We start from the raw sequence: 14,532 nt of genomic DNA, 5'->3' as shown, positions 1-14,532 counted from the left end.
CTTGCCCATTGGCAATGCTTTAAAAGCCTTTACAGGTTATCTGTTTAGAGTTAGACATGAGCTATGGCACTAGAATTATTGTTCTCACTCCGAGGTTTTTTTAATTCAACATTTTTTACGCTTTCTTTTTTTAATTTAACTCTATTATCATAAGGGGTAAACAAGCCCCCAATAGTTTTGGGCAGTGATGGGTCCTCTCTATTGAGACATGATGGGTCTAGTAGACCCCTGATCATTCCTCTGCACTCTAGGGCCACTGATCAAACACAGATTGTGTTTGATCATCTGCTTCCCTGGCTGTACTGGCCTGGGAACGACAGCAGTGAAACTGGAAGTGACAAAATCCTTGTCGCTTCTAGGTTGATTCGTCACAAAGGAGATTGGGGAACGGATATTCCTCCATCTGCTCCATGGGTAGCCAACTTGACTGCTTACCAAGTGCTGTAAAAGTGATTGAGTGGCTTTAAAGCCATGATCCTAGTATAAAAGCTTGCTGCTCAGGCCATATATAAACATAAGAAAAAAAAGAGAGGGTGCACTGGCCTAACAAGTTTCTTAAAAATATCTGATAAAACCAAAAAAAGTCTACTCACAAACATGAACTTGAAAACTCGCTCATCGAGCCACGTAGGTGGCTAGTCTCACATACTGTTTGGACTGCCAGACCAAGGGAGGGGGTCCTAAATAGGACCCTGTTGGCTGGCGTGTTTCAAAGGACCGACCACCTTCTTCAGAGCCTGATTGCAAATGGTTATAATGTACTTATTCCTTATACCTTACATGACACACCCATGATGTGAGAGCCAAGGGAAGGAATAAGGGAGAGCAAGACCGTTTAAGTGATATCAAAATAAACAAAGACTCAAGGAAAATCAAAATATGCCATAATGGGATCCAAATCTGCATGTTCCTCAGCAATGCTGGACTGTCATACACTCAGGTTCATCTTACTTGTGTAAAGGAAAATAGACATGATGCGTTGATCTATACCTAGATGTATAGTGTGCTTAAGACGCCACATAAGCCAACGATTCTCTAGATTGGATACTGCTGTGCATGCACTTACCAGGGGGGTGCTTCCTTGCAGACCAGGAACGTGTGGTGTGATTTTTTTTTTTAATTTGAACTTATATATATTTGTATTTATTTTAAATTTTTATTTATATTTATTTTAATTTTCATTATTTAATTTCATTCACATTTTCATTGTATTAATTTTAATTTAATTTTTTTTTTTTTTCATTTAATATATAATATGCAGCCATTTTTTTCTTTTTCCTAATGCAACATGGTTTTTCTGGTGTCATTTGTATATCCAATTGGAGTGTATCGATTGCCCTTTTGCATTGGGCAATTGGCGTCTATTACCTTTCAGGTGCCTACACAGTTGTAAATTTTTCTCCTCCCCCCTACATGCACAGAGAGCTTTTACCTCTAGTGTTGGTCTCCGCAAAGATGGCGGCAACCCGTGGAGAGGAAATGACGCAGGGGTGTACAGGAAGTGCTGGCTGGAATGCATTTCCAGGTCCCTATGGTCGGCGTGAAACCACACATGCTTCTATGTCAGGCATTCATTGACCACCTAAGAAAGACTGACACTAAATCTATCACACCCTACGTTCCTGGTCTGCAAGTAAGCACCCCCCTGGTAAGTGCATGCATAGCTGTATTCAATCTAGAGAATTGCTGGCTTATGTGGTGTCTTAAGCACATTGTGATCTACGTATAGATCAATGCATCATGTCTATTTTCCTTTACACAGGTCAGATGAACCTGAGTGTATGACAGTCCGGCATTGCAAAGGAACATGTGGATTTGTCTCCCATTATGGCACATTTTGATTTTCCCTGAGTCTGTTTATTTTGATATCACTTTAGCTGTCTTGCCCTCCCTTATTCCTCCCCTTGTGAGGGGCTATGGCTTCCACATTGTGGGTGTGTGTAAGGTATATGTACCATTGAGCAAACCATTTGTAATCAGGCTCTGAAGAAGGTTGGTCCTTCAAAACGCGTCAGCCAACAAGGTCCCATTTAGGACCCCCTCCCTTGGTCTGGTAGTCCAAGCAGTTTGTGAGAGACTAGCCACCTGTGGCTCGATGAGCGAGTTTTCAAGTTCATGTTTGTGAGTAGACATCTTTTTGGTTTTATCTGATATTTTTAATGCATTTGTTGGATAATGCACTAGGCCAGTGCGCCCTCTCTTTTTTTCTTATATTCTTTCAGGACGACCCCAGTCCTAGAGGACAACAAGGCATTTAAGGGATTATCCATTCTCTGACCAAATAATACAACACTATAGAGTCAGTTCACTCATGTACAGGAGTATGTTGTTTAATTTGTTTGTATACAAACAGACGCTGGGCAGCAAGTTGGTAATTGGCCTGTTTTAGATCTTATTACTGTTTAGCTCTCACCTGTAGAGCACTAGACTGAGACTGAGTAATGTTGGGATATGTGGTTTCCTAACAAAGTGTTGGTTCTCAAACTCAGTCCATGCAGTAACCCAAGCAGTACTATGCCGCACACCTCATGTTTAAACACAAATAGAAACTTCAGACACAGGAATGTGAAAATGTACTCTACTGTAGGCTGCGCAAGCAGGGCAATAGATGACACCATGAAACTACATGATCAATGCACATCTTATGTAGGTGAAAAACGAGGTGCATGTAGGGAGGTTTATAATGCCTTTAATGAATAGAATCTTGTATCACACATAATGTTGGGAAAGGACTATGCACCTAAACATTGTAAATCATGATGAGGAGCAATGTTCTGTATTACGAGTTGGTGGCAGCTCTTTATACTTCTATATAATGAGTAATGACTTTGTGCTTTTCCCTGATAGCACCAGCGAGCACACAATGACCCTGTGGCACTGAATTACACCTTTGCTCAAGTAGTAACTGCTGGATCACATGCCTCACAACAGCTGAAGAACCTTCAGAGTCGCTGTTTGGTCCCAGGATGGTATGCTACTCACCTAGAGAGATGGCTAACGAACTACCCACCCAGTCAAGTAAGCCTAGTGGGTATAATCTAGTCCAACATGTATAGTTGTTTGCACTGTGCCTGTACTATGCTTCTTTGTAAAAAAAAAAAAAAAAAAAATTACCTGATATGAAATTCTGCATCAGGTGTATTTTTTTTCTCTCTCCAGCTTTATATAGTTGATGGTCAAGAGCTGAGGAACAACCCAGCCGCAGCCATGGATAGTGTACAGAAGTTCTTGGGAGTGACACCACATTTCAATTACACACAGGCATTAAAGTAAGTCATCAAAGCATAGGTCCCGTATTAATTTGTTTACTGATATTCCATGTAGTTACTTCTGCACTGGGTCCCCTTTCTCAACACCCAATCAGACACGGAGGCACCAGTAAGAGAAGTTTCCTACATCCTTCCCTGGACAGAATGACCTGTTTTATCCTCATCTGTTTTGAACATGTGCCTGTGTCTCCTAAATTTGGAGAAAAATGGGGATCTTGTGCTCTGTAACATTTCTTGATTAGTTGAGGGAAACGGTTCTTGCCTATTCTTTTGTTTTGTTTCTGTTCTCAGTACTTTATGTTTATTATTCTGTCTTGGTACCGCTAACAGCTGGTACATCTCACAGAGGAAGTGGTGTGTCCGGATTTTTTTTTCTTCTTCTCCTAGGGATGGAGCCTGTACATCATAGTCTATTGCAGGTGCGGCAATCATTGTGGGCCACACCAGCATATTATGGTTGCCCTCAAGGAGCTGGTTGTAACTGTAAGACTAGATATCCAGAGCACCCCCAACCCCCCTTATATCAGAAGTTAAGAGTCCCTCACCCTTCCTTCATTTACAGTACACCCTACCTACCTGCTGCTGGGAAGAAGCTGGGGGGTGGGCCTGGGAAGCAGAAAATTCAAGGTTTGGAGGACCACCAGAGGAGGGCAGGTGTCAACTGCGGGAGTCTGCTGAATGCTGAGACAAGGTGAGGCAGAGACAAGAGGGTGTTGCGGCTGCACAGAAAGGCGCAGGATCGGTAGGAGTTCTTTCCTCCCTTTTGCTGCCCACTGCTGAGATAGGGTGGGGATGCAGAGAGGAGCGCCTCAGCGGCTGCATAGAGAAGCGCAGGATCTGGCGGGGGAGTTCCGTCTTCTCTGCTGCTAACTACAGAGACAAAGTTGAAATGGCCTGGAGGGCCGTACTCGGCCCGTGGGCCTTGTGTTAGACACGTGGTCTATTGTGTTCCTCAAGTAACTAATCTTAAACTCTACAGCAAGCACCAAAAAAAAAACAAATAGGTGTCAGCTTGTGTGTGTTATTCCATTCTGCACATCGGCAGGAAATATTTAAAGCCAATCCTAAAAGCGTGTAGTCAGTTTTTACAATTGAATGATATGGCGTTCTTTAGGAATTTACTGTATTTAAAAAGTGCAATAGAACATTGTCCTGTTTTACTCCGAAAGCTAATTAGGAGAAAAGAAAACATTTCCCCAATATATATTCAATGAACAGGGCTCTTTGGGTTGGCATAATCTAGTACTTTTCCTTGCAGGGGATTTAGAATGAAAAGTCTCCTTGAGAAGTCTTCATCCCAGCGTTCCATAGATTTGTACATCATAATTATATCCTCTCATAGGTGCCTATTTTCTAATGTAAACAAATTAGTTAGCCCGCTCTTTCCTCATAATGCAGCCCTTTCATTCATTCCCTCTGACTGACTTCTTCACAATGACACTTTTGTTCTGCCGGTACTTCTACCCAAAGTAAATTGAAAGTGAGGACTTGGCTTGGTTAACCCTTCACAGCTCGAGATGATGGTTTCCTAACATTCCTCTACCAATTCCTGAAATGGAGAACAGCATCCCCTGATATAGTTCTAGAACACCTTCGATCCTGAAGGTTTGCTTTCTTTTTTACCTTGTCAAGGAAATGTGCCATTACTAATCTCCCTCTGAAAATGCTATTTGCCTGACAGTCAAGCTGATCTTCTAACTAGCAACCTAGAATAAGCATGCAGCTCATTTGTATACTTGTTGGGGGTCAATAAATAAGAAAGTACTTCAACCTTTAGATCAGAGTAATAGCCAAGTCTTTTTTAGATATTTTTAGATGCTGCAGTGGCAGCTTCAAGCGGTATTAAACCCAAAAACAAAATAAGTATATTATTGCAGCAATTCTTAGATGTGGTGGCTGCATTAGTTTTCTATTTTTCCTTTTTTTTTTTTTTTTTTTTTTACCTGGTGATCTGGCCAGTAAGTCTGTTATTTTTACATTTCCTTTAACAGACCAGGCTGTCCAGCAAAAGTTGCAGTATATGTTTGAGACAACCATTTAACACTGATAATTGGCAGCTTTTATTTATGTAAAACCATTACCCCAAAAGGAAAAAACAATGGTGCTGTAACTGCCCAAAAAGTGAAGTCAAGCTAGTGCACCCAACACTATCCTCTTCCCAGACTAATAACACTGCCATCAAGGTGTCTCTGCTCTGTCTTCATCCAGAGAGGAGACAACTTAACTCCTTGGCCTCACCACCTCCTGGCCCTTTAAGGGGTTTCAGATGCCGGGGTTTCTGATCATATGACCGCCGTGATTGGCTGTCACATGATTGGAAAGCATCCCATTGCAAGTAGAGATTGGGAGCTTTCCGTTAGCCGCCAGTAACTGTGCCGCTCACGGCACAGCTCTGTTTATCTTTAGGTACACATATATGCGACCTCTCTGCGTTGAGGCCCATCTGCCGAAAGGCTGCATATATGCGTATGGCTGGCGTGAAGGAGTTAAGATGGGAAGTGTGTTACTGGCCAGATCACAGGTGCCACCACATTTAAGGATTGCTAAGCTGCAATATCTAGTTTTTCTTGGTTTTGAGCTTGATATTTTGCATTGTTTTCAGCACGGGTTCTTTATAGGAAATCTACATACAGTGATTTCATTCTTCCTTCACTCCTTGGCAGCTTTATTAGAGAAGCATTGTCTACACCAGTAAAGGATAAGGTTAGTTATCAGTGCCTATACCCTCACACAGATCTCTGATGAATCCAAAATCATTGCTTATCTCTGGTGGAAGCTTTGTACAATAATGTACAGCCAGATAGAATACATTTTGTAATGGTAAAATGAATGGTTACACTCTGGTGCAGCCCCTTCATATAACTTTCTGGTCTCTGAAAACCCCTGCTAATAACTATTATATCTACAGATCATGGGACATTAGTGTAAACCATTTTTAGATCTAAGAATAAATAAATATTATATTGAATGTGTAGTAATTAGCATATGTGACACCCAGGTCTGCTTTATAACACAATATTTTTTTTAGTAAATATATTTAAAACAGAATAACAGCCAGAAAAGAGAGAGAAGATTACAGTGCACCCTCAAAGTTGGTGGTAAATCAAGAATCACCCCTCCTTAGATCCAATAGATCTTAAGCCTTTTTTGAAAAACAAACTTGACCTCTTACATTTATGGTTAGTGCAGTAATAGAGGAACCCCTTGTACACTGGTGGTCACACAGCTCCGGGGGGGGGGGGGGGGGGGGGGGGGGGGGATTGGGGGGGGGGTGTAAGGTAATGGATGTCTTCTTTCCTTTGAAGAAATCACACATAGCGTTACTGTTTTATTTTACTTTGGATTCTTCAGTCAACACTTCGCTGTCTTCTTATTTAACAATAAAAGCCAGGCATCTGGACCAGTGCAACCTCAATTAAACCTTGGGAGCTGGTCCCAGAAATGTGGGGGAACAGCCTACAGTGTTGCTTTTGGCACCGGGTCCTGGGTGAGTGCTCATCTGGTCACTTGGTGCAATGCGTGTCTGTAGCCACAGGGTACATTACAGGTCCAGGGCCATGGTCCCATGCTTGTGGAATGCAGATCCTGAAGGGGTATGCTGGGCACCCCTATATGGGGAATAGCGACATGGATGGGTAAGGCAGGGTCGCTCTGTATCCTTTCACCTATACTGTAGTCCCACAGGAAGTATGAAACAAAATAGATGTACAACTTGCTTTACACTATTTATGTGTGATTAGTATGCATGTGTATGGTAGAACTATCTGGATCCCCCCCCCCCCCCCCCCCCAAAAAAAAAAAAAATCCATACTAGACCCTTAGGCTCCACCTCCCCAAAATCGTCTTGTCCCCTACTTGTACCCCTACTTTTTCACCAAAAAGAAAAGAAATAACACACCGTTTGTGATCATTCCTTTATTAAAAACAATGTGCCCCCCCCCCCCCAATGTAAATCCATCGTCAATCAAACCCCTCACTGGAAAAAAAAAAAAACTTTGCCTGTAACAAAGGCTACCGCTTTCTTCCTGCTCCGCCGTATGACAGTTCTTAAATAGGTAAGGGGTGGGGCCACCTGGCGACAGTAGCCTTGGTTGTAGGAGGAGCTTTTTTTTTTTTTAGGATTGGACGATGGATCTACATTGGGAGGGACATAATTTCTTTATTAAAAATAAAAAACAGTCAAAAACGAGGTGTGTGATATTATTTCTTTTTGACACTTTTTTTTTTGGGTGAATAAGTAGGGGTACATAGTATCCCATACTCATTCATATGGGAGGGAGTCTGGATCTTGGGGCCCTCTTGTTAAAGGGGCTTCCAAATTTTGACAAGCACCCCGCCCACAGACCCCCACAACCACTGCCCAGGCTTGTGAGGAAGAGGCATTTGTCCCCATCAACATGGGGACAGGGTGCTTTGGGGGCAGACCTAAGCACCCCCCTTATGTTGAGGACATGTGGTCTGTTATGGTTTTGGGGAGAGGGGCTCGCTCATCCCCCCCCCCCCTTCTGGCCTGGCAGACTGCATGCTCGAATAAGGGTCTGGTAAAGATTTTTTTTTTTAAATATATTTATGCATGAGGTTCCCCTTAAGATCCGTACCAGACCCAAAAAGGCCTGGTATTGACTGGGGGGAGGGGACCCCTATGTTGTTTTTTTGTTTGGATCAAATTTGTTTTAAAACTGATGCGATGTGGGATTCAGATGTGTTCCCATAGAAGGTAATAGCCTGGAATTTGCATCTGAACCCCACCGCAGTGCTCAAAAATTGTACAGGACTCTTCATATTCGCACTGCCGTTGCACCAGACATATGTGAACCGGCTCCATAGAAAGCCAGTATAATTCACGTGTCATGCAAATCGTATGTGACTCTAAATGCATCCAATTCGCAAATATTTTAGAGCCTAAATGATGTCTCCAAGAAGGTTGGCTTCCAAGAGAGAAATCTTACTAACGTGATAGCTAAGGTAACGGCTGTCTTGTAAGGAGTCATTCCTCATTCTTAACATGATTGTCCAAGACCCTCCTTTCTGCCTAGGTGGTGACCATCCACATCAGTGAAGGCATATTCCTTCTTTCTCTATGGCCTGCTGCAAACCACCCAAAGGAGATTGCATTTCACTTTCTGGATGTAGTAAGAGTTATCAGTGCTTACCTCAGAGCTACACCTTCCATCAGGAAGACTGACTCCCATTTCACCCAAAGCTAAGGACCTCACAAGGGACATCCTGCTATAAGATCCACCATTGTTGGCTAAATGCACATCTTGCAGATACATACAGATTGGTAAAGGTTTCCAGGGGATTCTGTAGTTTTTGGCCCCAAGGTTCTTGCAGCAGCACTCCGAGTTCAGTCTGTTGACCCTTCTTAATGTTGGGCCTGTTGGTACAGTTCTGTTTGCCTTGTTGTTGTCCAACCTTCTTATTCATTGCTTGGGGATATCTCAGGGTCTATGAATATCAAGCCTGTGCCCTGTATGGTGACCTTTTGTTAAGAGAAAAGGAATTCTGACTTGCCTGTAAATTCCATATCATGGAGTGCAGTGTAGGACACAAGCCACTCTCTCTTTGTTCCTATGTTTACTCTGCATTGCTTGCTGAGTAGGATAAGGTTATAGGGGGATGCTGAAGGGGCATATCCTCAAAAACTTTGACAGTGTCCAATCGCCTTAAGGTACCAACCTATAACCCAGGGTCTTTGAATATTACGCCCATGTCCTTTCTGTACTCCAAGATATGGAATTTACAGGAAGGTCAAAATAAATTTTATTGCTCAAGGAAACTAGCATCCCTGTGGAGGACCCATGGTTCAGAAAGGCTGTTATGGTGGTCTGGCTATACATTACAATTTGATTATACAGTCTTTTGAATGTTTAGGCAAGGCATTCACACTCTGTTTTTTTTTTTAAATCTAAAGGAAACTGTTCTGAGATTCCAATATATTGTGATTTGTGGCAAAGGTTTGCAAACTCCTATTCTCATGTTTCTTTTACTGCGTGTGATGACGCCATACAGTGACTACAACTTGAGAATCTATTCCTCTCTTGTTCAAAATTTTTTTGAAGGAAACAACAATAAATCTCAACAGGATGCATCGAAAATAAAACTTCCCCCTGGGGGGGGGGGGGGGGGGCAGTAGTAGTGTAGTGACACGTTGCAGAGGTAAGGACACAGCCCTTTGTAACTGAACATACAGAGAGGAACAAAATATAAAAAACAAGCCGGCATAAAATTACATCATAAGGCTACGCGGTATGGGTTAGTTTTGGGACACTTAGCAGATTGGTGGTAGGTGAGATCCAGGAACCGAGAATCAATTTCTCTTTGAATGTGAGGTACGCCTGTAGCACACATCAATGTTTATTTTTTTGATGAAAAGGGGTGTATTCAGTGTCCCTGAAATATGTTGGTGCTGCGAAAGCTGCTAGGGAGCAGAGTTCAGAAAACCTATTGCAAGTATCACAAATAAAGTTTAGTGACACTAAATAGTTCCAGCTGTAAAAGGAAATGGTAGTAACATTACAAGGGTATACCTTATTACAGCCAGTTTGATGTAGGACAGACTCATGAAATGATGTTGCTGTGTAGGTGTAACTTCAGGTAATTAGTGCACACAATCAATTTACTTTGTGCATTAACTGCCAGAGGATTTGTGATTTTATTCAGCTGTTCTTAAGAATTGTATATCTGCCACAAAGATCTTAGCACTATTTTCTCGTTCACCTCCCATATCATGGTAATTCATTACTCAGTGGGCAGGCTGGAGGTACAGAGGTTACACAGGAACTGCCTGGCTGAATTAAGAAGTGTGTGTGTCACTTGCCTGGCTATGCAATGTAGCGTGTGTAAATCACATGATTAATAGAGTTAAAAAAAATTTTGGCAGGATAGGCTGTAGACCTCTGTATTGATATTGTGCATTTAGCTGTTTGCAGTTCTCCATGCTCTTATAAATGTAACAAGCTTATCAGATGCAACATTTTCAGCCAGAGCGCCACTGTTAGGCAGAATATTTTAAAACACATTTAACACTTACATTTTTTTTATGTTTATTTTATAGGTTTGAAGAATCAAAAGGTTTCTGGTGTCAAGTGGCTGACAATGGAAAAACAAAATGCCTTGGAAAAAGCAAAGGCCGAAAATACCCTGACATGGAACCTTCGGTATGTCTTTCACAAGCAACTGATACAAAAATGCCAGACTGAAGAACAGGCTCCATATCCCTCATAGTAACCTATCAGCTTCCCAGTTTCCTGTGTTTGCAGCAGGTTAGAGAGAATCTGATTTGGTTTTTAGAAATCATCATTGGCTGTCCAAGCCGAACTAAACATGCTCAATCTGCATTAGCACCCTGACCACTCTGCAGCTCCATACACAACAAACTGCGATGCATTGTGTGTTCTGACACCTTTCTGCCGGAACCGGAATTAACTTTTTCAGCAATTTTAGCTACAGTAGCTTTTCTATTGGATCAGACTATACAGTCCAGCCTTTGCTCCCCATGTGCACTAGTGAGCCTTTGTCGTCCATGGTGCTGGTTTCTCTTCCTTAGAACTTACCAAAAGTGGTCTGACCACTACAGACCGGGAACATTACACAAGAGCTGCAGCTTTGGAGATGCCCTGACCCAGCCATTACAATTTGGCCCTTATCAAAGTTGCCCTTCCCCCCCCTTCCCCCCTCCCCCCCTCCCCCCCTTCCCCCCATTTCCCCCCCTCCCCCCCTTTCTCCCCCCCTTCTCCCCCCCCCCCATTTCCCCCCCCTCCCCATTTCCCCCCCCTCCCCCCTCCCCCCTCCTCCCCCCCCCCATTTCCCCCCCCTCCCCCCCCTTCCTCCCCCCCCCATTTCCCCCCCCTCCCCCCCATTTCCCCCCCCTCCCCCCTCCCCCCCCTTCCTCCCCCCCCTTCCTCCCCTCCACCCTCCCCCCCTCCTCCCCTCCACCCTCCCCCCCCCCTCCCCCCCCCCCCCTCCCCCCCCTTCCTCCCCCCCATTTCCCCCCCCTCCCCCCTCCCCCCCTTCCTCCCCCCCCTTCCTCCCCTCCACCCTCCCCCCCTCCTCCCCTCCACCCTCCCCCCCCTCCCCCCCCCCCCCCTCCCCCCCCTTCCTCCCCCCCCCCCTCCCCTCCACCCTCCCCCCCTTCCTCCCCTCCACCCTCCCCCCCTTCCTCCCCTCCACCCTCCCCCCCCCCCCCCCTCCCCTCCACCCTCCCCCCCTTCCTCCCCTCCCCCCTCCCCCCCCTTCCTCCCCTCCCCTAGGAGGAGGTTTAGGCACAAGAAAATTAGATGTGGGCTTGCCCTACATGGTGCAAACTTCTTTCCTGCAACCATGGGTTGCAGAAAAGAAATTTTGCATGATTCACCCCAACACAGGCAGTGTTGACAGGGGAATCAGCAATTGTCTTCTCCTTGGGGGTGGGTGTTGGGAAGCTGTCCCTGCTGGGAGAAGACAGTGATTATCGCTAGTGCCTATAGCAATCGCTAGCAATAAAATGCAAGAGAATCCGGTAGACTTGTTGTACCAAAGTTGATCGATCAACTTGGTACATTCAGAGTGCCCATTAAAGGGGTTTGAAGTGCAGCCAATTCCTCCAGAGTTTTGAACCATGCATGGCTGGCCTTCGTGTAATCAAATGTTTTCTAATCCAGTACTAGAAGATGGTGACTAGAGTGACTGTTAAGTCAGCACCACATAGACGCCTGTGTGTTTCATTTTGTATACATATTATGTTCACTTGGTGATGTAGAAAAGACAGTTGTCGTTTTTATGAGCCATATCAACCTGTATGGTGTTATCTTGTGTATATTATGCACATTGAGGCTTAACAAGAAATCTGCTGGTCTTTCCACAGACACGGAGCTACCTTGTAGACTTTTACCGGGAAAACAACATTGAGCTGTCTAAGCTGCTGAATCGATTGGGACAACCTCTGCCAACCTGGCTGCGAGAGGAGCTCCAGAATTCCAGCAGGAGTTGAACTTGGCCTCCAGGTGGGAGGGAGTGACCATTTCTTGTCTCTGGTGATTCGCAGCACTACTACGACTGTTCACCGTTACTTTTGGGAGCACACAGACTTAAGTTCTCATTGCTGTGGAATGTGGACATCTGGTACTGCGATAATAAACATCACCATGTGATCATGACTGGGCCTCCTGGGACTGGATAAAGGGGTCTTCAGTGACTAAAAATGCACCTCTTGTGGGAAAGTGTTAACCTTTTTGTTACACAGTATCATGGTGCCAGAATCTCAAAAAAAAACTGCGTACTCTGAGCACAGAGGAAGGCCAATCATGATTTTACAGGGCATGTGCCATCCTGTCTATGGATATCCCTCCTCTAGGACGTGTATGCATTTACAACCAGGAGAAGCTACATGTATTGTGGGTTCTTCCAACTGCAAGGTGACTCAAGCTGTGGCAACTAAGACCATTTTTGGCACTGGAATCTGTTTTCATGTGTTTTATGAAAAGTCTGGGATTTTTTCCTCACTATTTTTCACAGGCTGACAAATTCAAGGCAATCCTAGGCTCAGAGAGGATAGTGGTATTTAAGAAGATTTCTTGAAAAATCGAGTCAACAATCATGCTTTCCTGTATAATCACGGTTTTCCTTTCTGCATAGGGCTTGTTGAATGTAAACCAGAATAATCTTGGTGTGTTGTGAGAGATCACATGGGCTAAAGTGGTTTATTTTTCACAATGCTGCTCTGTGTAATAGAAGATGTGACACTGACCCTGCCTATTGTCCACCCGCTCTAACGAGGGGAAATCACATTACTGTCAGTTGGATTTATATTTGAACTGATATTTTAGTTTTGCAAGCATTTGTTAGTGTAAACTCTCTGGATTACAGTATTCAATTTATGAACTTCTGACCAGGAAGTCCTGGGAAACGAGGTTCATAACTATCTCCACAATGTAAGATTTTTAATATTTGCTCAATCTTTTGTGGGGCCTGGTAATGGGCTGTGCATTGTTTACATTTATAGTGTAGGTCCACGTTAAAGGGAACCTTTACTTGGGTCAAGCAAGATCCAGTTCTGTAGGCTGCCAGCATCATCTAACCCACCAGGAGCAGTTACTTCTAGTGCTGAGATATCATTGTGGGTTGATTTACTAACACTGGCGTGTGCAAAATCTGGTGCAGCTGTGCATGGTAGCCAGCTTGTTTAAGCTTTGACAAAAAATACCTGGAAGCTGATGACTACCATGCACAGCTGCACCAGATTTTGCGCACTCCAGTTTTAGTAAATCAAAATCTGTGCGTATCACTGCTTACCACAATGACTTTCTGCACTGGATAATAGCCTCCAGTAAGTAAGGCAAAAGTATCATTACTTGTACTAAACCACAAGAATCACCTTTTGCCTGGAGTAACACAAGTTACAACCAGCAGTGTGGCTTAACCCTCTTGTGCAACACTGTGGTTCTCTGGCTGCTGAGAACTCTTGTAGAAGTTGAACACTGGAGGGCTGTATGTTTGGAATTTTCACCCACTAGTCTCTACTAATATACTAAAGGCTGACACAGGTCAAGGTTCTTTTGGACAGCCAACATTCCATTTAGTCAGACATTAATTGGCTTGGCTATGGCTTTCAAGGCAGAAGAGTAATGAAATGCAGAGCAGACACAGCACTGTGTTTTTTTTTTAATCTGGGTTGGTGATCCCATATGAAAAGGACACTTTAGCATGGTTTTAGTATTTAACCTTTTCTTTTCAGATGGGTTTTAACTGTCATTCCACAGCAATGTGTTTTAGGGTGCCACTCTACAAAACACGTTGTTGTCTTAACAGACTGTGAGGGGAGGGAGAGCAGATGGGGCATTTTCCACAAGCTTCTTAAGTTAAGCTGTAGGTATTGTGTATTTTGTAAAATGGTCCATTTACTCTTGTATGTTGAAATGTAAATAGTATGCAATATAGCATTTTATGCCATGTACCTTTTTTTATTTTCCGGGGGGGTTACAAATTGTGCAACCAAAAGCTTACACACAAGAAAAAAGTTACATGTGGTATATTTTGTCAACAAGCCCTCTGTCCCCCTGCTGCACTGAACCCTCATGTATTGTGTCATTCACATTGAATGATGATAATGGAGAAACTTTTGGCTCTCGCAGCTGAACATGTCTAAATAAAAGCTAGAAGTAGCATTTGTGGATTCACTAAATGTCTCGCTGTTGTCACTTGCACCATTTATATACTTGTATACATTGCTTTGGCAGGCCCAATCACCCCTGTAGTAACTGTGGACTGTAATATACTTGGTGTG

At 43.7% G+C, this 14,532-nt stretch overlaps 1 protein-coding gene across 7 annotated transcripts in view; it reads left to right on the top strand.

Annotated features, from left to right (window-relative positions):
- Positions 1-14,430, top strand: part of NDST2 (N-deacetylase and N-sulfotransferase 2) — a 255,524-nt gene extending 241,094 nt beyond the window's left edge. For 6 of the 7 annotated variants that reach the window (XM_073596665.1, XM_073596666.1, XM_073596664.1 and 3 more), the window contains 4 exons: positions 2,848-3,027; positions 3,160-3,269; positions 10,327-10,429; positions 12,115-14,430. In XM_073596665.1, coding sequence (XP_073452766.1) covers positions 2,848-3,027; positions 3,160-3,269; positions 10,327-10,429; positions 12,115-12,240 — 519 coding nt within the window. In that variant the 3' untranslated portion in view covers positions 12,241-14,430. The remainder of the gene's footprint in view (positions 1-2,847; positions 3,028-3,159; positions 3,270-10,326; positions 10,430-12,114) is intronic. The other variant, XM_073596670.1, reaches the window with a different exon arrangement.
- Positions 14,431-14,532: the final 102 nt, after the last annotated feature.

This window comes from Aquarana catesbeiana, linkage group LG08, assembly GCF_042186555.1.
Source record: "Aquarana catesbeiana isolate 2022-GZ linkage group LG08, ASM4218655v1, whole genome shotgun sequence".
In the NCBI taxonomy this organism is placed as follows: domain Eukaryota; kingdom Metazoa; phylum Chordata; class Amphibia; order Anura; family Ranidae; genus Aquarana; species Aquarana catesbeiana.
Note: the sequence above shows the minus strand (reverse complement) of the source record. Positions and strands in the feature narration are given on the sequence as shown.